Here is a 22575-nt window from a genome sequence, read left to right as displayed (position 1 = left end):
TTAAACATGCTGGTCATGACTCACTGAATTGATTTTACAACTCACTAATGGGTGGGGATCTGTAGTTTGAAAAACACTTCACTAGATTTGTAGGCATTGGAGAACCATGACCTACGCTTCCCCACCAGGGGGTGATAGAAGACTACAAATATCAGGGCTCTGCCCTGCCTGAGACTTCAGTGGTATCGCCTAATTCGTTGGGTTTCATTCCTTCATTTATTTATTCAACAAATACTTGTTCGAATTATATGGCCTCTCACTTCCAGCAACTTAAAATCTAGTGAAGGTGATCATCATTAATTTATTCAGCCAACCAACACATATTAACAATTTGCTATGCACCAAGCATTGGGCTAGATGTTAAGACCTCCAGTGTTTTGGATAGATGAGTTTCCTTAATAACCGTAGATTTATTGCCGTTTAAAAACACCATTTGGGGGATTTCCCTGGTTGCCTAGTGGTTAGGATTCCGACCTTTCACTCCCATGGCCTGGCTTCAACCCCTGGTTGGGGAACTGACATCCCACAAGCGGTGCAGCCAAAAAGAAAAGAAAAAAAGAAAACACACACACACACCATTTTTCAGGCTTGAGGCAAGATGAGGCCGGGCCATCTTGTCAAACCAGAAAGCAAGGAAACCATAAGCTATCAAACACTGCTAAGGTCATTTCAGGAGGACACAGAAGCCAATCAGAAAGGCTAACAGGCCAAAGATGGGACAGTTTGAGCCTAAATAAGAGTATTAACCTCAATGGATGGAAATACACACATATGTTTAAATCCAGAGGTTCATAATGTACTTAAACTAATGGCTACCTTTGGAGAAATCAACTCATCATTCTGACAACTAGTAAATAAAGGGAAAGAATCAAGCATTTTTCCTGCCACTCCTATGGGAACTGAACCACCGAATAACCAAGGAGCAGATGAATTTCTTGTTAAAGAAAATATCTCAAGGAGTAAATGAAGAGGGAACAACAGAATTAGACATGGAAGTTTAAAATGTTAGTTTGAAATATGGGTGAGTCAGATTCATCCAAAAGAAAAGTCAGTTTGCAGCTATTCATAAAAAGAAAAGTTTGATACAGAGAAGCACTGTCAACTAAATCTCTACAGATCCACCTCATAAGGTTTAAAATTTTTAAATCAGATTATCATAATTGTGACCTTTGTTCAGAATTTTATATTTTAGGTTTCTTAGGGTCAGATTTTATAAGCACATGGTTTCATGTTTATTATAGAAATGGAGAACTAGAAGCAAAAAAGTAGCATTTTCTTGTTGAATGCTAAATGTAAGTTCATAAGCAAATTCCACATGTATGTTACTTTTGTTGCAACAGTTTGGATATTATAGAATTTGTCTTGAAGTCTGAGTCTCTCTTGGACAAATAAACACTCTGCTTTTTGAATTTTTTGAAAATCACTTGTCTTTTTATTTTGATGGCGGTTTCAGTTCTTTGAAAAATGTAAAATCACTAAATTTGTGAATGGTTGCCTGGAAATCATCTGAGGCTACAGTTGGGCTTCGGCCAGGTTGAACATGAATATATGTAAACTAAAGATTAAATAAAAGGAAATGTAAGCTTTGACTGCCTTCTTGTAAAGAATTTTTCTTCTTTATAACCATATTACATTATAATACCACTAATCCATAAGATTAAATTCTGCTGGGGTACAATCCCACTACTGGGCATATACCCTGAGAAAACCATAATTCAAAAAGAGTCGTGTACCACAATGTTCATTGCAGCTCTATTTACAATAGCCAGGCCATGGAAGCAACCTAAGTGTCCATCGATAGACGAATGGATAAAGAAGATGTGGCACATATATACAATGGAATATTACTCAGCCATAAAAAGAAATGAAATTGAATTATTTGTAGCGAGGTGATTGGACCTAGAGACTGTCATACAGAGTGAAGTAAGTCAGAAAGAGAAAAACAAATACCGTATGTTAACACATATATATGGAATCTAAAAAAAAAAAAGAAAAAAAATGGTTCTGAAGAACCATGGACAGGAATAAAGACGCAGACATAGAGAATGGACTGGAGGACATGGGGAGGGGTAAGGGTAAGCTGGGACGAAGTGAGAGAGTGGCATGGACATATATACACTACCAAATGTAAATAGATAGCTAGTGGGAAGCAGCCGCATGGCACAGGGAGATCAGCTCTGTGCTTTGTGTCCCCCTAGAAGGGTGGGATAGGGAGGGTGAGAGGGAGACGCAAGAGGGAGGAGATATGGGGATGTATGTATATGTATAGCTGATTCACTTTGTTATACAGCAGAACTTAACACACCATTGTAAAGCAATTATACTCCAATAAAGATGTTTTTTAAAAAAATTCTGCTAGGGTAGAATACCAAAAAAAATGTGAGTGTTTCCACTGGAAAAGAGTTCTTTATTTTGACAGTGATCTTGGTCTGCTTTAAGGGTCAATTGGCCTGTATCACTTGATTAAATGCAAAAAGCAGAAGGTCTTTATGGATTAGGAGTATCATCAAAGATTCTTTTAAAAACATAATGTACTTATTTGTTTATTTTCTGTCTCCCTTACTTGAATATCAGCTCTAGAGGGTAGGGAACATTGCCTGTTTTGTTCGCTAAGGCATCCTAAGCGTTAGAACCATATCTGGTGCCTACTAGGCACTCAAAAAATATTTATTTTGTTAAATAAATTAAAGCATAATTATTAATATGCTGATGAAAGAAAATGATTTTAAAATTTAAATTGCTTCTTTATAAACAGAAGAGAAACAGCAGAAAATAATAATTATGGAATTAAAAAAATAATTTTTTTACTAGTAAGGGGTTCCCAAGATTATAAATCGCTGTGAAAGGGGTTTCTGGTCCATAAAGCCTTGAAAGATGCCGCGGTAGAACGATAACGGGTTAAGGAGAGGATGTATGGGGTCATGAGGAGAGGACCCCGTAGGATCAGGGAAGGGTCAGAGAAGAGTTCTTGGAAGAGATGATTTCTGTCTAAGCTGAGATTGGAAGGACTGGCTAGAGGGTGGCCAGAGGAACAGTGGGAAGCAGTCATTCCAGGAAGAGCAACCAGCAGGTGCTTTTTTGTTGGCTGGTGTGCATGAAATAATTCATTCCCACTTTGGCAGGAATGGCCATCGGGCAGCCCAATAATCCTCCCAGCAGGCAGCCCTCTTTGTCCACATTTCCTAGCCAGAGAGCAGAAGTATTCCCCAGCACAAATTCCTTCTTTCTGAGCTCCCCTCTGCAATGCCTCCCCCATTCTGAACCTCTGGCCACCTCTCTTTCTGGCTGGAGGGGCTGGCTAGCCACTCCCTAGGGTGAGGCAGCTGAGCAAAGCCAGCAGCTGCCAGAGGCCAGGTTGCCTAACTGCCAAACTGGGAGGGGGTTATATCCACTGGCTGTGTCCCCAACACACACAAGCCCAGGCTGCCCATCCTCTGGGCCCATTTGGGTACAGGGTCAGAAGGGCTGGTGCAGCAGGGCAGGGATTTGGCTTTGCTCATCTTCAGTCCACAGGGAGAGTGGCAGGAGGGGCCAGGGACCCTGAGTACCTTCCTGCTTTCTCTCTGGCCACTGAGTCCTACAAACCCCAGACCCTCCTCTCTGAAGCAGTCACAGGGCTGAGGCTTGGAAGGAGGGGGCTGGCTTTTTTTTTTTTTTTTTTTTTTTTTTGCCTCAACGAGCATTGGTAAAGTTAGAAGAAAAAACAAAAAAAGCAAGGAAATGAATATCCCAGTGTCAGTACAGCAGTTACCTGTAGGACAGAGGGTAACTCTAACTCAAACAGTTGATAGGGTTTAGAGGGCATGGGATCAGAGGGTTTTGCAGGTGTAAGCAGTGTTCTTTACCTGGGGATAGTCACAGAGATGTTTGCTTTAAAAATATTCATTAGGGGCTTCCCTGGTGGCGCAGTGGTTGAGAGTCCACCTGCCGATGCAAGGGACATGGGTTCGTGCCCCGGTCCGGGAAGATCCCACATGCCGCGGAGCAGCTGGGCCCGTGAGCCATGGCCGCTGAGCCTGCGCATCCAGAGCCTGTGCAAAATTCATTAAACTATAATTTGTATTTTATTAATCTTGTACATTTGTTATATTTCACAATTTAAGAACTTGTATTTTTTTAAAAAAAGGAACACCAAACTGTGAATAAAATGCCTAGGTTCTGAGAACACGTTTTTTTGTTTTTGTTTTTGCAGTCTTTCTCACCAAAGCATAGCACAGAATCCAGATGCACCTACATAATAATTTAATGCCCCTAATCTTAAACTAGAGTTAAACATGAATTTTCTATTTTTCTAGTTTAAACATTTAGCTAGTTGTTTTGTTTGTTTTTGTTTTTTTATGGAAGTAGCATTGATTTATAACATATTGAGCCTTCACCAGGTGCCAGGCACTGTGCTAAGTGCTTTACTGTACTTGACTGTCTTGCTTCTCACAACAACCACACAGGTAGGTACTGTGATCACTCCAGTCTACAGATGGAAACGCTGAGGCACAGAGAGGCTAAGAAACTTAGCCAAGGTCACACAGCTAGCAATCCAGCAGAGCTGGGATTCAAACTAGGGTCAGTGTACCCCAGGGACAAAAACCTTAACCACTGGCCCATACTGCCTCCCAGGTCTGACCTCACCTGCCTGCTGAAATAATGGCCACCTAGTCACAACACTCTGCAAAGTTTACAAACAGTTGATAGGGTTTAGAGGTCATGTAGTATGTTGGCTAAGAATACGGTCAGACAGATATGGGTTCAAATCTAAACTCAGAGTTTATTACCTGTATAACTAGTCATTTCTCTCTCCCCTGCAAAGTAAGAATGGTACTCGGCCAGCTTTGTTGCCCAGACAAGCAAGGGAAACCTTATTTGCCGGGTATCAGGCACACAGTAGGCACACAATAGATGATCACCTCTAAAATAAAGATGCTCATCTTTGGCGGCTCATAGCTTACGAAATAGACAAGGCCTAGTGTCACCATCCGTACTGAACAGATGGGATGTCTGGCTCAGTTCTCATGCCTCCGAGCAGTGAGGAGTCCCAGAGGGTCCAAGGGTCCCTAGCCGCCCCCGCCCTGTCGAATTCTTCGGGTCGGGCTTCTGGATGTGGCCGCCGGCCCTCACTTGGCGCCCGGCGCAGGAATGCAGGGCCTGAACGGTGGCGAAGATGGGGCGCTGACGCTGAGGCTTTTCCGCTCCAGCTGCATGGACCGGCGACACAGCAAATTCCGTGGCCACACCTGGCCTTGCAGCTGTCCGGGCTGGACGGAGAGGTGGATTCCCCAGTCCTCCGACCGCCGGTCCCAGAGGGCACGGCCTTGACCCCTGGCGGCCTTGGGCTGGGATGGCTGGGCCAGGGCACAGGAGCACCGGGCGCCTCCTCGGGGTTAAGCGCGCCAGCTCAGCCCCACCCTCCAGGTACTCCCCTTCACCTGGCCTTTTTGGGAGGGGGCTAGTCCTCTCTAACACCCAGGAGGATGAGGGGCTCCCTGGGTCAGCCCCTGAGAATACCCTACTCAGAATGCTTACTGGGGGGCAGAGGACGGAGAGGGACCCCTCAGGAACATCCCTCTGGTTTCGGGGTTCTGGGGGTCCATGGGAAATCAGCTCCTAGGAGGTCACCCTGGGGTGAGGCGCTTTCATCTCCCTGAAGGGCTAAGCCATGGTCTACTTTCCCTGCTCCCTCCCATCTGCCATCCCCTACCCCCGGTAGGGCAACAGGACTGGGCAAAGCAAAGGAGAATCTGAGGTCCTCACCAGCTCTGCAGCTGGTGTGGCGTTCAAGGCCTCCAGGCTGCAAAAATGGTCTCTGCTCCCATCTCTGGCCCACCTCTTACACTTCTGTCCCTCCTAGGCTTCCCTAACCTGTCTTTTCTCAGTTCTGCAAATGAACCAGATGCCCTCCAGCCTCAGAGCCTTTGCCCGTGCTGTCCCGTCTCCTTGTACTGCCGTCCCTCTTGGCTCTCCCCTATGTCCCTCCCCCCATTGTCCTGTTTTCTGCTTAATCATCACGTATTACTAATACAATGACTAACGGAGTATCTTGAAAATTCTTGGGCCATGGCTCTCCCACATGAAGGTTAGAATCAGCTTGCCAATTTCCTCTAAAAACTTGGCTGGAATTTTCATTGGGATTGTATCAAATCTAAGATTAATCTGGTGAGAACTGACAACACATGTAAGTTTACTAATAGTGACATGATGTGAGTCGTCAAGGATACAGAGACCAGTCACACAGCTCCTTCCCTCAATAAGCTTTTCTGCTCGTGGTCTTCTTTTTTATTTTATTTCATTTCGTGTGAGAAGATCTTATTGGGAAAGATCAGGAAACTGAGGCTCAGAGAAGTTACATGAGGTGCCCTAGGTCCTATGGTGAGGAAGTGGTGGGCCAAGACTCACGAATCTGCCCAAGTCAATTCGGTTTATGGGTTTGGTTTGTGTGTGCCTCTGTGTTTGCATGTAAGGTGTGTTTCCACGCACCCAGAGTGGAAGAGCATCTATATTTACAGATGGAGGTGCTGTGGGTTGAGTGGGAGTGCAGACATGTCTGCTCTATTGGGCTGTGACTTCTGTTTGTGTTGACGTTGGGGTCTTTGGCTATGTGTGTACTGTGTTGGGGGTTTTAGTGGGTGTATTGGGGAGAATATTTATGTGTATTGGGTAGAAAGTGTGTGTCAGGGAGACAAAAAATGGGATATTCCTGTTGGTGTGTGTGTTTTTTCTTATGTAAGACTTTAATTTGATACTTGTTGAAAGAACTCTTTTAAATTAAACCAAGACTTTTAAAACCATCTATAACTCTAAATTTTTATTAAGGTATAACTTAAAGTGCCCAAATCTTAAGTGTACAGCTAGATGAATTTTTATATACATGAACCCATGTAATCACCACTTGGATCAAAATATAAAAGATACAGCACCCTCAGTTAGAACTTCCTCATGCCCCTCCCTCAGTCAGCACCCCTCAAAGTAGCCACTGCTCTGACTTTCACCACTGTAAATTAGTTTTGCCTGTTCCTGAGTATCTTGTCAGTGGAGTCACACAGTGTTTGCTTGGGGAGGTTAATAGCTAACACTAAACAAACTTGCTTTGTGTGCTGACACTTCCCGTATCACACTGAATTTATCATAATAACCACATAACGTAGTGCTTGTATATTGTTCCCATTATACAGATGAGGAAACTGAGGCTCAGGGAGGGCTCACGACTTGCCTTGGGTCACCCAGAGCAGGGTCACCAGTCCAATGCCACGGCTCTGGTCCTTGCCCACTACTAGACCATCCTGCCTCCCTCTGGGTAACCTGCCAAAGAGGTGACATGGCTTATTGGATGCAGAGAGAGCAGGAGTCAGACCTGGGAGCCCAAAGGTGCTTCTGGGTGTGCTTTATTTATCTTCCGAGGAGTCAGTGTCTCTGAATCTGTTGTGAGATCTCTCCAACTCCCCATTGCTGGATCAGGAACCACTCACCACCCGCAGCCCAGCCACTGCAGTGCTGCAGAGACACACCAACCACAGGGCTGGCTCCGAGAGTTATTTGCTGGGTGACTGTGAGGAAGTTGCCTCCTTTTTTGAACCTCACATCCTTAACTGTTGAAAGAAGGTTAAAATCCTCATGCAGGGTTATGGTGGTAACAGATGGAAGGTGTCACGGTATAAATTACCACAGCTGTTATTTTTTTTAAAGCCTTCTTATTGAAAAATAAAACATAAATACAGAAAGTCACATAAAACAAACGTGGGACCCAATAAGGCAAACCACTTGTAACCACCCGTTAGATCAAGAAATAGAAGCCCCTGGGACTTCCCTGGTGGCGTAGTGGTTGAGAGTCCGCCTGCCAGTGCGGGGGACATGGGTTCGTGACCCAGTCCGGAAAGATCCCACATGCCGCGGAGCGGCTGGGCCCGTGAGCCATGGCCACTGAGCCTGCGCGTCCGGAGCCTGTGCTCCACAACGGGAGAGGCCACAACAGCGAGAGGCCCACGTACAGCAAAAAAAAAAAAAAAAAAAAAAAAAAAAGAAATAGAAGCCCCTTAAATGTTCCACCCGAGTCACAGCTTGACTTTTATAGTATTTCTGTGTCTCTTTTTAGTTTTATCACCCAAGTGTACATCTGTAAACAGTCAAGTCCATAAAAAAATTTGCCCAAATATAAAAAATGTATATCTTTTGAGTCTCTACTGATTTCCCCCTCCATTATGTTTTGGAAGGGTCTGGAGCATTTGACTGAAGAGTTTGGTTTTTTTTAATACATTTATTTATTTTGGGCTGCATTGGATCTTCGTTGCTGCTCACGGGCTTTCTCTAGTTGCGGCGAGCAGGGGCTACTCTTTGTTGCGGTGCGCGGGCTTCTCACTGAGGTGGCTTCTCTTGTTGCAGAGCATGGGCTCTAGGCGCGCGGGCTTCAGTAGTTGTGGCATGCGGGCTCAGTAGCTGTGGCTCGCGGGCTCTAGAACACAGGCTCAGTAGTTGTGGCGCACGGGCTTGGTTGCGCCACAGCATGTGGGATCTTCCTGGACCAGGGCTCGAACCCGTGTCCCCTGCATTGGCAGGCGGATTCTTAACCACTGTGCCACCAGAGAAGTCCTGAAGAGCTTTGAAGAGTCTGGATCACCACTATTATTTTTCACATGTGTACCCCTCCCTCCAGCTTCCTCATTCCCTTGTTTGGATTTGGAGTGACATAGATCTAGGTTGCAGTTCTGAGTCTGCCAGTTGCTGTATGACCTTGGACAAGTCACTCACCCACTCTGAACCTCTTTCTCAACTGGCAAATGAAGGGGTGACCCTGAAGATCTCTAAGGGCCTTCCAACTTTCTCAGCCTCCTCGCTCAAGCACCAGGCTCCTGTCCCACAGTTTCTTCTTTTTTTCTCTCTCTCTCTCTTTTTAAATTATATTTGATGTACAATATTATATAAGTTACAGGTGTACAATATAGTGACTCACAATTTATAAAGGTTATACTCCATTTATAGTTATTATAAAATATTGGCTATATTCCCTGTGTTGTACAGCACAGGTTGTTCTTAAAAGCAACTTTACTGGGTGAAAAGAATACTGGGGTAAGAATCAGAGACCTGGCATTGGAATCCAATTTCCACTGGAACTAGCTGTGTGAACTTGGGTGAGGTACTTAACCTCTCTGAGTTTCCACTTCCTCGTCTGTTGAATGGAGATCCTGATACCTAATCCATAAAACTGGAGCAAAACTTATATGAGATCATACCCCTACAATATTTAGTGCCTGGCACCTAGTATGTGCTAAGTAAATGTTAACTGCTATTGTTGTTGTTATTATTTTTAGCTATTATTATAACTAACATTTATTGACTGCTTACTCAGGCTTTGTGTCAAGTGTATTAATTCAGTGAATCCTCAAAACAATGCCACGAGGCAGCCCTATTTTATAGATGAGAAACCAAGGCACAGAAAGGTTAAGTAACTTGCTCACAGTCACACAGCTAGGAAGCCATGAACCTAGGCTGTCTGGATCCAAAGCCAGCAGTGTTAGTCACTGAGATATACTGCCTCAAATACTACTGCTATCTAGAAGAATTTCCCCTTCGCTTGCCCAAGACCAGAGGGAATTCCACTAGGGGTAAGGATGAAGCAATAGCTGAATCCAGTGTGATAAAATCCAGGGGTGAGAAAAGTTCTTGCCCCGAAGTGAGATCCCAGCCCAGGGCATTAACCTGGGCCATCCCAGATTATTTCCCACCTCCAACCCTAACATTTTTATCCACAGGCAACCTGCCGAAGTGAACCTGGGAACAGGCTTAGTCAACGAGGGCAGCAGGGAAGGTCCTACCTGGTGGAGCGGCCAGGGGTGTCGCTGTGTGTTTGCCACCAGTGCGATTTCCTGAGTTTCCCTGGATGTGTGAACGCATGGGGTAGGAGATGGTGATTTTGTATATGTGGTTGGACTGTGAGGCTGTGCCTTCCTCAGATGTCTGTCTGTCTGTCTGTCTCTGTGGAGAGGCAGTGGGACCAGCTTGGCCCATCCCACTTCTGCCACCCACTGGCTGTGAGACCCCAGGCCAACAACTCACCTCTGTGTGCCTGTTTCCTCACGTATAGAAAAATGGTTATGATGCCAATGATAGTACCGACCTGATAGGGTTGTTCTGAAGATTGAATGGCCTCATTCCAGGTAAAGTGCCTGAAACGGTTCAGAGCACCGAGATAAGAACAAGTACAGCTTATATATGTTAATATGATTAAATGTGTAAAGGGTGGGTTTCTGTGTATTGACGCAAGGGCACCTGAGGGCATCTATCAGAAAGGATCTGAGGGGCTAGGGGAGCCAGCTGTCTCTGTGATTCGTGGGAGGAGGGTATGTGTGTGTGAGTGCGTGCATGTGTGTGTGGTGTGTGCACAGTGGATGCGTGTGCATGCTGTAAATGGGTGAGAATGTTCACTGCCAGAACCCTAGTTACCAGACAAACTCCAGGCCCTAGGACAAACCACTGAGGCTCTGTGTCCCCATCTGTCCATGGTCGGGGTTGCTGCCTCAAAGGCAGCTGTGAGGACCAAGTGAGTCATGGATGTAACGCTCCGGACCATTGCAAGTGCCGGGGACATGCGAGAGGTCCGTACGAAGCGTTCTGAGAAAGCGGGGCATCATCGGGACGCTCCTGGGTCGTTAGTGCCAAAGCCGTTTGTTTCTGCCTCCTATGGGCTGCAGAGCTCCCCCAGGTAGGTCGTGGATCCCAGCCCACCACAGGCAGAAAAGCCCTCAGTCCAGTTGCTTCAATGGCCCAGAGAAGGATAGGGACTTGCCCCAGGACACCCAGCATACTGGAGACAGAGAAGGGCTAGATTGGAGCCGGTCCCTCTTTGTCCTTCTGGCGTGATGAGAAAGCGGTGTAGAGGTCAGGGTCAGCACTTCCCAACCCCCACTGCCTCTGTCTGCCCCACTTTCCCAGCATCCAGCAGTCAGCCTGGGCCGGGGGAAGCTGCTCCAGCGTGAAGGTGTGTGCTTTGGCAGCAGGCACTGTCTGGGCCGCCAAGGCTGAGGCCGGGCAGCTGCCTGGGGCAGGAATTCCATGTGTCTGGGGAGGACCTCACTCCAGTAGCCCAGTCCCAGCCCCCAGCCCTGCATCGCCACCTGGGCCAGGGCTCTGCTTGGCACCCGGAGACTGGGTTCTGCCTGGGAATCTCCAAGGTCTCTGGAAGAGGAGGCTGAAGGATTACAAGTGCTTCAACTTTGGGTTTTTTTAATGTAACATCTTTCTTGTAAATGTGTCCATTCCCATCGCAAAAGCGTCGCTTGTTATTTGTGGAGAATACAAGTAATCAGAGAAGAGAAAATGAAACTCTTCCTCAACATCGAAGTACAGCACTTCGGAGACCAAAGGGGCTCTGTCAACACACACACACACACACCCCTACCTGCATGTTCATGCATGTATCTATGCACACATGCATGTGACATAGAAACCATCATAAGCATGCCCTTGCACGTGTGTGCTTGCACACTTATACAAGCACATGCATACTCATGTGAGTACACACAGGTACAGCCATCTGCATGGTCATGTATGTATCTGTACACCTACATGTGACACACGAGCCCTCATGTTTATGTGCATGTCCACGTGTGCTTGCACACCTATAACAAACACACAGTCTCATAAGTACACATGTACACACAAGCACATGTGCGTGCACACACACGTAAAGAGCAACACTCAGTGCTCCACCAATGTGAGTTCATCTAATCCCGGCATCAGTGCTATAAGGTAGGTACCATTACTTCTCCCATTTTACAGATGGGGCACAAGTGATTAAGTAATCTGCCCAGGGACACCCAGTTAGTGAGCACAAAAAGAAATTTTAAAAAGCATTTTTTTAAAAAGGACAAGAAAAAACCCCAAAAAACCAAAATAATGGGAATTTGAACCCAGATCCATGGGCTTAATTAATTAGGCTGCATGGTGCTATGTTTGAGTGGCATCGCAGGGAATATTCCCGCAGGGTTTTTTTCCCTATGCATCTATATTTGGTTTGGTTACGGAAATGACATCCTTTTTACATACTAGCAGGACCCTGGGGTCAGACTTGGATTTGAATCCTGGCTCCACTGCAGACAGGCTGGCTTGACGTTGGGCTGTTCTTTCACCTCTTTGGGGATCAGTTTTTCATCTGTAAAATGGAGAGCGATCGTATCTGCTTCTGAGGGTTGGCTGAGCGTGTGTGTCAAGCTCAGAGAGGCTCATTAGATGAGGCCATACGAAAACTGCCAACTCTGGGGCTGGAGGGCTTTGTGGGGAAAACAGTCAGAAAATACTCTCTGGGTGCGAGATGGCCGTAATATGTTGGGGTCTGGAAGGCAGAGAGTAGCCTCCGGATCTGGGGTCTCCGGAGGGGAGGTGGTATTTTGTCCTGGAATCCCTGCCGTGACTGCATCCCAATCCTGACCAGCAGCTCAGCCCCAGCCCTGCGCATTCCAGGTGGAACAGCAGAGGAGAGAGGGCGGGAGAGAAAAGCCCACAGACCGGCAGGCGGAGCCTCCTGGCCAAGTCTGGCCCGGCTGGAAGGGGAGGGGGCTGTGGAGCTGGGACGTCAGAAGCCATCACCTCCTGGGGGACCTTTAAAGTCGCTGTGCTGCCAGGCGGGCCAGGGTGTCTGCAGCAGTCCTTTGCCTCCTCAGCCGCCTCCTGCCACCCGCCTGGGCTGCCCATCCTGGGTACGCACCCCTGGAGAGCCTGGTGCCTCGTCTCCGGATGCCTCTCTCTGGCTCTCTTCTCTTTTCTCTCCATTTTTTCTGTTCTCTTTTTCCCCTTTCTCTCATTCTACCTCTCTTTCTGTCTCTCCCATGTTTTTTCTCTTTTTGCCTGTCATTGTCTCTCATTCTCTCTTGTATCTACCTTTTTCTTTCTTTCATACCTTTTCTCTGTATCTCTTTTTGTCAATCACCTTTTCTTCTCCCTCATTTTCTTTTCTGTTTCTCATTTTACTTTCTTTCTGCTTCTTTCTGTCTTGCTCTCAATCCCGAAATTGCAGCAACCCAGGGACAAGAGTGCCCTGCACTGCACCTTGGGGAAGGTGGGCGCTGCCCCTCTGAGGGCACCGACGGAGCCCACTTCCAGTAAGATTGGTGAAGAGGGTGTCCAGGCTGGGGAGGACTGGGGTCTGCCTCCTGGGCTGGTGAAACGAAACCCTGGCTTTGAAGTGGCAGCGTCATCTCACCCCAGGGCCTGGTCCAGATTTAGCCACTGTCTGGGCATTTCTTCCCATTGCCCCATCCACTTAGTCCACTGGGGTGGGAAGAATGGGGTGTTGCGCCCTTGGACGAGAGCCGAGTCAGGAGGTCTTTGCCAAGTTCCCAGTAGATAGCATCCTCTGGGGTGGTAATGCTGGAGAGCACTCAGGGTTTGGTGCCCTCATGACCGCCCCCTCCAGGCAGCCGGCTCTGACTGCACAAGGCCAGACGTGTGACCCTTCCAGCCAGCTATGCCCCTGCTGCCTGGCACCATGGGCCTGGCAGGCCTGCTCTTCTGGACAGGCCAGATAATGAACGCCTTGATGCCCAATGCCACCCTGGCACTGGCCCAGACCGAGGGCACAGCTGTGCGACCCCTGACTGGCCTGGGGGTGCCCCGGTACCGGCGGAAGCGCCACATCTCTGCCCGGGACATGAGTGCCTTATTGGATTTTCACAACCACATCCGGGCCAGCGTGCACCCACCTGCCGCCAACATGGAGTATATGGTGAGTCCCCATGCCCTCCCAGTGCCTCCTCCAGCAAACGCCAGTCCACTCAGTGTGTCCTGGAAAGACTGGACCATTCACGAGCCTGGCCTCACTAGCTAGCATCTGGGCCCTGTGGAATGGGCAGGAATTCGTCTGCCCATTTTACAGATGAGAAAACTAAGGCAGTTATATAAGTCCTTTCTGCAGGCAGGAGCAGAGGACTGTGACTTATGGAGCATCTCCTGTGCGCCAGGCACTTACGTGTAACCCTCTTCCTTCGAGGTGGGAATTATCTCCATTTTCCAAATAAAGAAATCAAGATGCAGAGAATTAATTTGCTGAAGGTCATCCAGTTGGGATTGCATCCCAGGTCTGCCAGCTGCTAAAGCTGTCTTAACGAACACAATACCTTTTCCAAGAATTCTGGCTTCCAGCCAGGGAGCCACAGCGGGCGGGTGGCTGGAGCTTTCCCTGCCATTGTCTCTTTGCCCCAGGGGTTTGATGGACACACCCAAACTGTCCTCAGCAAGCCTGTGGAGGTAGAATTTGAAGAGATGGGGTCTGGTACCTGGGGTGGGAGTGGGGGGGTCTCAGGCTCAGGAGAAACAGCAGCTGACTCGCAGAGGCAGCTGGGATGTCTTCCTTCAAAGAGGCAGGGTTGGGGGCTCTCACCCCAGCCCCCCACAAGCCAGACTCCGGAGGGGAGGAGGGAACCTTTCTCTTTATCACAGCCCCTCCCCCAGGACCATTGTCCCAAACCAGCCTGGAGAGATAGGCTTCCCGTCCACCCACAGATTTCTTTAGGCAAAGGGATTGTTGGCCTGCCCCCTCTAAGACAAACACCTACTCCCTCAACAGCCCGCAAATGCTTATACTTTTGCAGTGTGTCCGTTCACTTACGTACCAGCTCCTGCTTGAAGCCAGCCACCACGCTAAGCCTCGTGGACGCTGCCGAGAACAGGATGGACAAGGTCTCGTCCCTCACAGAGCTTCCATTTTAGTGGGGATGATAGAAAACAAAGATCAACCACAAAATTTATGTGTAATACGACATCAGGTCGCAATGAGGTGTTGGGAGGGGTGGGGATAGGAGCCCAAATGGCAGCCAGAGGCGGCGGAGCCATTTATTTGTTCATTAACTGACTTATCCATTGATCAACACAGTGACTGGCATGTAGAAGGCCTTCTAGTTTTCAAACAATGACACATTTATTGAGCACCAGCCTGCGTGTGAGCCCCCCCCCCAACAACAGGTGTTTAATTATTGCATGCTTTGTAGGACAGAGAGAGCCAGACAGCTCACCAGGGGCCTGAGGAGTGTCAGTGAGTGTGGGTTTGATGTCTGCATGCCCCTACCTCAGTTCACCCCTTTGTGGCGCGAAGGAAACCTTCCTCTGCTTTCCCTAAAAATGGATGAGTCCAACATCTCTGGGGAGATGTCTGGACCCCTCTTTGGGGAGTCCCATTGCTTCACTAGCTGTCTTCAGCCCACAGGACCAGCATCTGGCTAAACATCCCTTGCTTAAGGAGCCCTTTCCCTCTGCTGGCTCCAAGAAAGACCGGGTCCCGTTTCACATTCTCACACCCGCCAACTGTAATGATTGTTGAACATCTCATTTCCTTGTTAGACTGTGAGTCCTTGTTCAATATTTGCTGAATGAACAGATGAAATGAATAAAAGAAGAATATCTCAGAATCCTAGGAAGTCAGAGTGGAAGGGAACAAGTATTTGTTTTTGAAGTGATGCTTTTTCAAGTTATAAAAGTTGGAGCATTCAGAGATTGGAAAATTAAGAAGCTGTTACGAAGGATGAGGAAGGTATTCTCTGTGTACTGATGTGGAATCATCATTAAGATAACCCATCTGGTTAAGTGAAAAGAGCTAGGGGCCAAATAGAATGTCTGGAGTCCTGCCATTTGTCAAAAAAATTCATATATATATAAATAATTATTGTATGTGTGTAATATATAATTATTTTATGTATATACCATATAAGATATATAATTACATATATAAATATATATGTGCATATATAATATACTTAAAGTTGTAGAATATTTCTGGAACAGGACACAAGAAACTCACAGTGACAGTTGCCTCCAGGGTCAGGGTGGCTGGAGGGCCTAGTGTAGGATGGGGATGAAAGACTCTCCACTTTTCCTCCTTCAAACATCTTACATATTAAATTTGTTCATGTTTTCACTATTAAAAGAAGAACCTTTTGAATTAAAAAATTTTAATGTTTAAATAAACACATTGGGGACTTCCCTGGTGGCGCAGTGGATAAGAATCCGCCTGCCGATGCAGGGGACACGGGTTCGATCCCTCGTCTGGGGACTAAGGTCCTACATGCCGTGGAGCAACTAAGCCCGTGGACCACGACTACTGAAGCCCACACGCCTAGATCCCATGCTCCGCAACAAGAGAAGCCCCCACAATGAGAAGCCCGCACACTGCAAGGAAGAGTAGCTCCTGCTCGATGCAACTATAGAAAGCTCGCACGCAGCAACAAAGACCCAAGGCAGCCAAAAATAAATAAAATTAAATCTTTAAAAAAAAATAAATAAACACATTGAAACAAATACAATAAATAAAATTTAAAATCCATTCTCTTCCCATCACTCTGGGCTGAGTCACTTCTAGGGACTGCTGGGAACTCCTAGGCCAATACCCTGGGACCCCACTTGGAGCAGAGAGCCCCAAGCTTGAAGTCCAGTGAAGGAAAAAGGGCATTGGACTAGGAGTCAGAGACCTAGATGTGGATCTCGGCTCTGGTGTGGACTTGCCGTTGACCTTGAAGTCATAGGCCTTCTCTGAGCCTCAGTGTTCTAATTTATCAAGTGGATTTGTTGCAGGATTCCAAAGGAGATGGGGAGTCAACGTACCATGTATACGTGCATCTCTAGACATTGTTGAAATGATGGTGTTTGTTCCCCCGGAGAATTTATGACCTTTCTTTTCCCCAGGTCTGGGACGAGCGGCTGGCCAGGTCTGCTGAGGCCTGGGCCACCCAGTGCATTTGGGCCCACGGGCCCTCACAGCTGATGAGATACGTGGGCCAGAACCTCTCCATCCATTCTGGCCGGTGAGTGAACCTCTGCTTTTCCTTCACTCCATCACTCAACAAGGTCACTGAGCACGCTGATGGCAGAGTGACTTTTCTTCTATCTTCTCCGCCTCTGCAGGTACCGCTCCGTGGTGGATCTCGTGAAGTCTTGGTCTGAGGAGAAGCGACATTACTTGTTTCCGGCCCCGAAGGACTGTACCCCGCACTGCCCCTTGCGCTGCAGTGGCCCTGTGTGCTCTCACTATACCCAGGTACACCTTTGTTGGGATGTAGGGCTGATGAGAGAACAAATCCTCTACCTTAGAAGAAAACGAATGTGGTGGGACAGCAATTAGAAATAAAACAGAGGCCCTTAACAGACTTCCTTTTACATAACGAGCCTGTTCCTGGAAAGTTGTGTGTACATTGAATTGAGCTGAACTGGATCTTGTTTTGAAGGTCTTAGGTTGGCAGACCGTATTGTTTGACCCCAAAATGGAGATGTGTGGTCTGACAAGTTCAAGACTGCCTTTGATTTCAGTAGGTCCAAACATTTTCTAGTATTTTTTATTTTCTAAGGCTCCTGCTGTCTTAAAAAAAGAAATGCCAAATAAGATTACAGAAGATTGTAGTATATTTTGAGTGCTAATATTGAAGTTGTTACCACTTATTATACATAAAAATACAATGCAGTATAATGTTGCAAGAAACAGGACCAGAAGTTTTCAATGGTAGGAAAAATGTCTGCTTTCAGGCCTGCCAATCTCTCTGTGACTCATTTGCAGTAAATGTCAAGAACTGAAATTTGAGACCCCCCAGGAAATGTGAGGCCTAAACCAAATGTCCTTCCTGACATCCATGAAATATTATTACCTCCATTTTACCAAAGGAGAAACCAGGCACAGAGTGGTTAAGTGACTTGGTCAAAGTCACACAGCTAGTGATATTGAGATTCTGATCCAAGGCTGTTTAACTCCAAAGTTTGTGTTTTAACTTCCAACATGACAATGATTTTCAGACATTGAAAGAAAGAAATCTAATTGAAAGGTATAGAACATATTAGCATATATCATTCTATATGATAAGATTAAATATTGGTTCATAAAACTTTTGTTCAAATTGTCTGAGGAGGGGTAAGGGTGTGTGTGTGTGTGTGTGTGTGTGTGTGTGTGTGTGTGTGTTGGTACACTGGGTAACAATATAAAATGTATTCCTTACTGTTGGTTATAGTGGAAAACATTTTGAGAAACATTATAGTACAATATGCCTCTAGTCCCCTCACCCTGAGACAGGTGCCTCCCCCCAGGAAAACCTTATCTAATGCATCCACCCTGACAGAGCAAGCCCAAGAAGCTTTCAGCCCCAAGTACTTCTCACAGCCTCCTTTGTCTTTGTCCCTCCTCAGATGGTGTGGGCATCTTCCAATCGGTTGGGCTGTGCCATCCACACCTGTGGCAGCATCCATGTCTTGGGCAGCACCTGGCACCAGGCTGTGTACCTGGTCTGCAACTACGCCATTAAGTGAGTGCAGCTCTGAGGCAGAGGGACTCTGGGGCTGGAGGGTGGACCCTGAGGTGGAGTGGGCAGGATTCTCAGAAATGGAAGACATACAGGACACCCTGCCTTCCTCCGTTCTAAATAACCTGAGCACCATACAATTCAGTACTTTTAGAGTCAATCAAGAACCCTTTTTCTTTACCCAAGTTTCAGAATCGATTGGGAGATAGACAGAGGACCAAGGCAGGTGGATAGGCAGTGTCCCTGATGAAGCCAACAGTGGAGAATGTGGCTTAGGTCTGCCAGTCAAGTGGGCCTGCAAATATCTCACTGTTGAATTAGACCTTCATATCCATTGACAGGCAACATTGGCCAACCATAGGCCTCTTCTAAGTGCAGTGCCAGCTCCTCTAAGCTTCCCACAAGAAATACAGCAACCAGGAATACATACTCCCTACAGGCAGGCAGGTCCCATAGGAAAGAAAGGAAGGATGCAATGAGCATGCTCAGCTGCTTCTCCCAGACTCTCCAGTCAGCTTGGTGGGAGAGAGGTCAAGAGTGGTCTTCATATGCTAGTCTCCTGGAAACACAGAGAACGGGGGATGGGAGTTCCCATCCAACGTACAGTATACAAACTTGCAACAGATTCTCATACAAAACAGATTACAGACTCTCATACACAAACGGGAACAAATTCTAAGTAAACATGATATTCAGAGTTTCAAGATTACACAGTCATAACTGCCTTTTACTCTCACGTAGCTCTTGATCATTTACAAAACACTTTCCCCTTATTATCTCATTGAAGAGATGAAAGAAGGAAAAAGGGAAGGACACTCGGAAAATATTTACCCTTTTTACAGATTAAGACATTGAGGATCAGAGAGATTAAGTAATTTACCAAAAGTCACAAAGCCAACAAGTAGCAGAGCTGTTTGAAACACAAGTCTTTTGATTTCATATTCTATCTACTGTACTATCCTGATGTTCTGGAAGTTATTGGTAGCCCAAACTCAGATACTCAAGTCAAGGTATTTGTTAGACAGAGACATCTATTGACAAAGTGTCATAATGCAGCCCAGCTTTATCAGATATGGAAAAATGCAACAAAGCAAATTCCATGACACACAGCTTAAGGAACTGTTCCAATTTGCTGACATACTGAATTTTTGAAGCACTGACTATTAACCATATAGTTGTTAAGATTTTTAGGCTCTGGAGTCAAGACTGTCAGAGTTCAGATTTGTGATTCAACTTCTCCATGCCTGTTTTTTTTTTGTTTTTTTTTTTGCGGTATGCGGGCCTCCCACTGCCGTGGCCTCCCCCGCCGCGGAGCACAGGCTCCGGACGCGCAGGCTCCGGACGCGCAGGCTCAGCGGCCATGGCTCACGGGCCTAGCCGCTCCGCGGCATATGGGATCCTCCCAGACCGGGGCACGAACCCGTATCCCCTGCATCGGCAGGCGGACTCTCAACCACTTGCGCCACCAGGGAGGCCCTCCATGCCTGTTTTTTATCTACAAAATGGGAGTAAAATGGTATCTACTTATAGAATTGTTGAGAGAATTAAGTGAGCTGACCCAGGTAATGTCCCCAGGCTCATAATAATTTTGGAATACATGTTGGTTCTTACTCTTATTACTAGACGTGGGTTTGGTTCTCAGCTCTACCATGTACACACTGAGGACTTTGGATAAGTCATTTCATCTCCTTGGGTCTCAGTCTCCTCTTTTAAAATAGTGCTGATGCTACCTGGCTCACAGAGGATCTTGGTAAATAGTTGCCCATAGTACATGTTAAATAAATAGTGGCCAGGATTATAACTAGGTTATAAACTCTTTGAGGGCAGGAAATAGACCTGATTCATTTTGGTATCCTTTTACTACAGTGATTTCAAACCTTTGTTCTTTTAAGCAGAACTCTTTTCTAAGTGGTTAAATTAAACAAAAAAAGAATGACTTTTATTCCATCACCCCTGGTGTCTCCACCACCCACATTCCCTGCCCCCAAACTTCCAGGAACACCTTTTTTTTTCCTGTTGGAAAAACTGGTAGCGTTTGATATATTTATTTATTATTGTTTAAAAATGTATTACATTTTATACTGATGTACATGCTATAAAATTTAGTGGGTATGAAAAAAGGTAAACACAGAATGTTGCCTCCCTCCCCTGCCCACACTTCCCCTCTGTAAGTTTCTTGCATAACCTTCTGGAGATCTTTTATGTACTTACAAACATGCATATGTTTTCACTCCGGGAGCACCTTTTGGAAATGGTGGACTCACAGCATCTGGCACAAGTCCTGATGCCCACTAGATGCTCTGGAAGTGTTTGTTGAATGAATGAATGAATGAACCCATATGAAACCAGAAATGCATACTTTTCTAAGCACTTTGGCTGACTTTACTTACAGTCATTCAACAATCACTTCTGGAGGAAAAAGATTCCATTTCTGTCCACAAAGAGTGTTTGTTTAATGTGTGAGAAAATAAGACACTGGGACTTGAAAGGTAACTAACACTACAGGCCAGTGGTGAGATTATTAGGTAGCTCTTAGCAAGAACTGGGGGAGTGATTTTAGGCTTTGAGAAGACAAAGAGGGGGGAAAAGAGAAATCTGTGGGCTGGGATGGAGAAGCGAGTTGTGGAAAGATGAGGTGTGTAAGCTGGATCCACTTGCTGCTAGAGCAGTCTGGAAGGCCTGTCTGAAAGCTGTAGACATGACTCATAAGCTAGGGGCCAGCAAACTACAGCCCACAGCCAAAATCTGGCCTCCTGCCTATTTTCATAAATAAAGTTTTATTGAAACACAGCTACGATATTTGTTTATGTATCGTCTAGGGCTGCTTTCATGCAATAAAGACATTTGGCCTCCAAAGCCTAAAATATTTACTATCTGGCCCTTTACATTGCCAACCCCTGCACAGGCAATGGGGAGCCACTAAAAGTTCTTGAGCAGGAGAATGATTATGATGAAGGTTTGTTCTTTTTTTTTAAAACAGCTTTACTGAGATATAATTTACATACCGTATAACTTACCCTTTTGAAGTGTACAACTCAGTGGGTTTTGGGTATATTACGTTATTCATTTTTTCAATCGTGGTAAAATATATGTAACATAAAATTTGCCATTTTAACCATTTTTAAGTATACAACTCAGTGGCATTAATCACTATTTCCAAAATGTTTTCATCACTCCAAAGAGAAAATCTGTAACCTTAAAGCAATGGCTCCCTACCCTCCTCCTCCCTAAAGGCTGTGGTTCATTGAGAGGATTAACTCCGGAGCAGGTAGGATGGATTTGGGATAAGGCCATTGAAGAAATAAATGTACAGCAGTGGCCACAAAGAGGCTTCATGGGCATGTCCCCCATGAGTGAATTATACTCAGTATCTAATTATTCTAGCTCTCATTTGCATACCACCTTATAAGTTACAAAGTGTTTTCACATAATTTTTATGGACACCATTTCATTTATTTATTTTATTCAGAGGATAAAATCAAGGCTCAAGAAATGAGGAGGTTTATTCTGTCACCAACTGGCAGGTGGCAGAATCCAGGACCAGAACTCAGATCTGCCCACTGGGGAGGGGAGGGGGGGTGTTTGTGCTGGGAGGGGAGCGGGGGGAAGGAATAAGAAAATCAGCATGTCCTGGGGAGTCACTTATCTGCCAGGTGAGGTGTTAGAGGCATGCGCACGTGGCTCCATTATTTGATCTGCTGCTGCATTCCTGTGTGGGAGGGAAGTCTTCTATTGGTTTTACAGATGAAGACACTGAGACTTGCAGGTGTGACTTGGTCACAGGGCCAGACAGTGGCAGTGCTGAGATTTGGAAACCTCTGTGAAGGTGGCTCCATGTAACTGTCCCCCGACCCCGCCTCCCTGGGACCTTTTCTCTTCCAGGGGCAACTGGATCGGCGAGTCGCCATACAAGATGGGGAGGCCGTGTTCTGCCTGCCCTCCCAGCTACCAAGGCAGCTGCAACAGCAACATGTGCTTCTAGGGGCTCAAATCCAACAGGCTCCTGTGGTTCTGAATTTTCCCTGGGCTCTGGCAGGACTCCAGCTGGGCCTGACCCTCCAAGAGTCCCTTCCCAAAGACCGGGTCAAGTGATTTTTTTTTAAGGACATGAGTTGCGCTTACTTCACCAGTCTGAATTTTCCCTTCTGATTCCATTTCCTAAATGTCCAGCATGTGCCAGAAGAAAACAACCTCCTTGCCTTCTTTCTTACCTGTTACATCTTTTTTTTCCTCCGGCCTCCGGGAAAGAGGCCTCCATCTTTAATTGACTCAGTTCTCCCAGAGTCAGGGCTGGAAGGAGAAGTAGCAGCAGTTTTGTGACTCTCAG

At 46.4% G+C, this 22575-nt stretch overlaps 1 protein-coding gene across 1 annotated transcript; it reads left to right on the top strand.

Annotated features, from left to right (window-relative positions):
- The first annotated feature begins 13444 nt into the window (after positions 1-13444).
- On the top strand, positions 13445-22230 carry R3HDML (R3H domain containing like). Its single transcript, XM_060079090.1, has 5 exons — positions 13445-13702; positions 16651-16769; positions 16870-17002; positions 18136-18251; positions 22131-22230. The coding sequence occupies exons 1-5, from the start codon at positions 13445-13447 to the stop codon at positions 22228-22230; spliced, it is 726 nt and encodes a 241-aa protein (XP_059935073.1).
- Positions 22231-22575: the final 345 nt, after the last annotated feature.

This window comes from Mesoplodon densirostris, chromosome 16 (genome assembly GCF_025265405.1).
Source record: "Mesoplodon densirostris isolate mMesDen1 chromosome 16, mMesDen1 primary haplotype, whole genome shotgun sequence".
NCBI classification, from domain to species: domain Eukaryota; kingdom Metazoa; phylum Chordata; class Mammalia; order Artiodactyla; family Ziphiidae; genus Mesoplodon; species Mesoplodon densirostris.
This window is presented reverse-complemented; position numbering and strand designations above follow the sequence as displayed.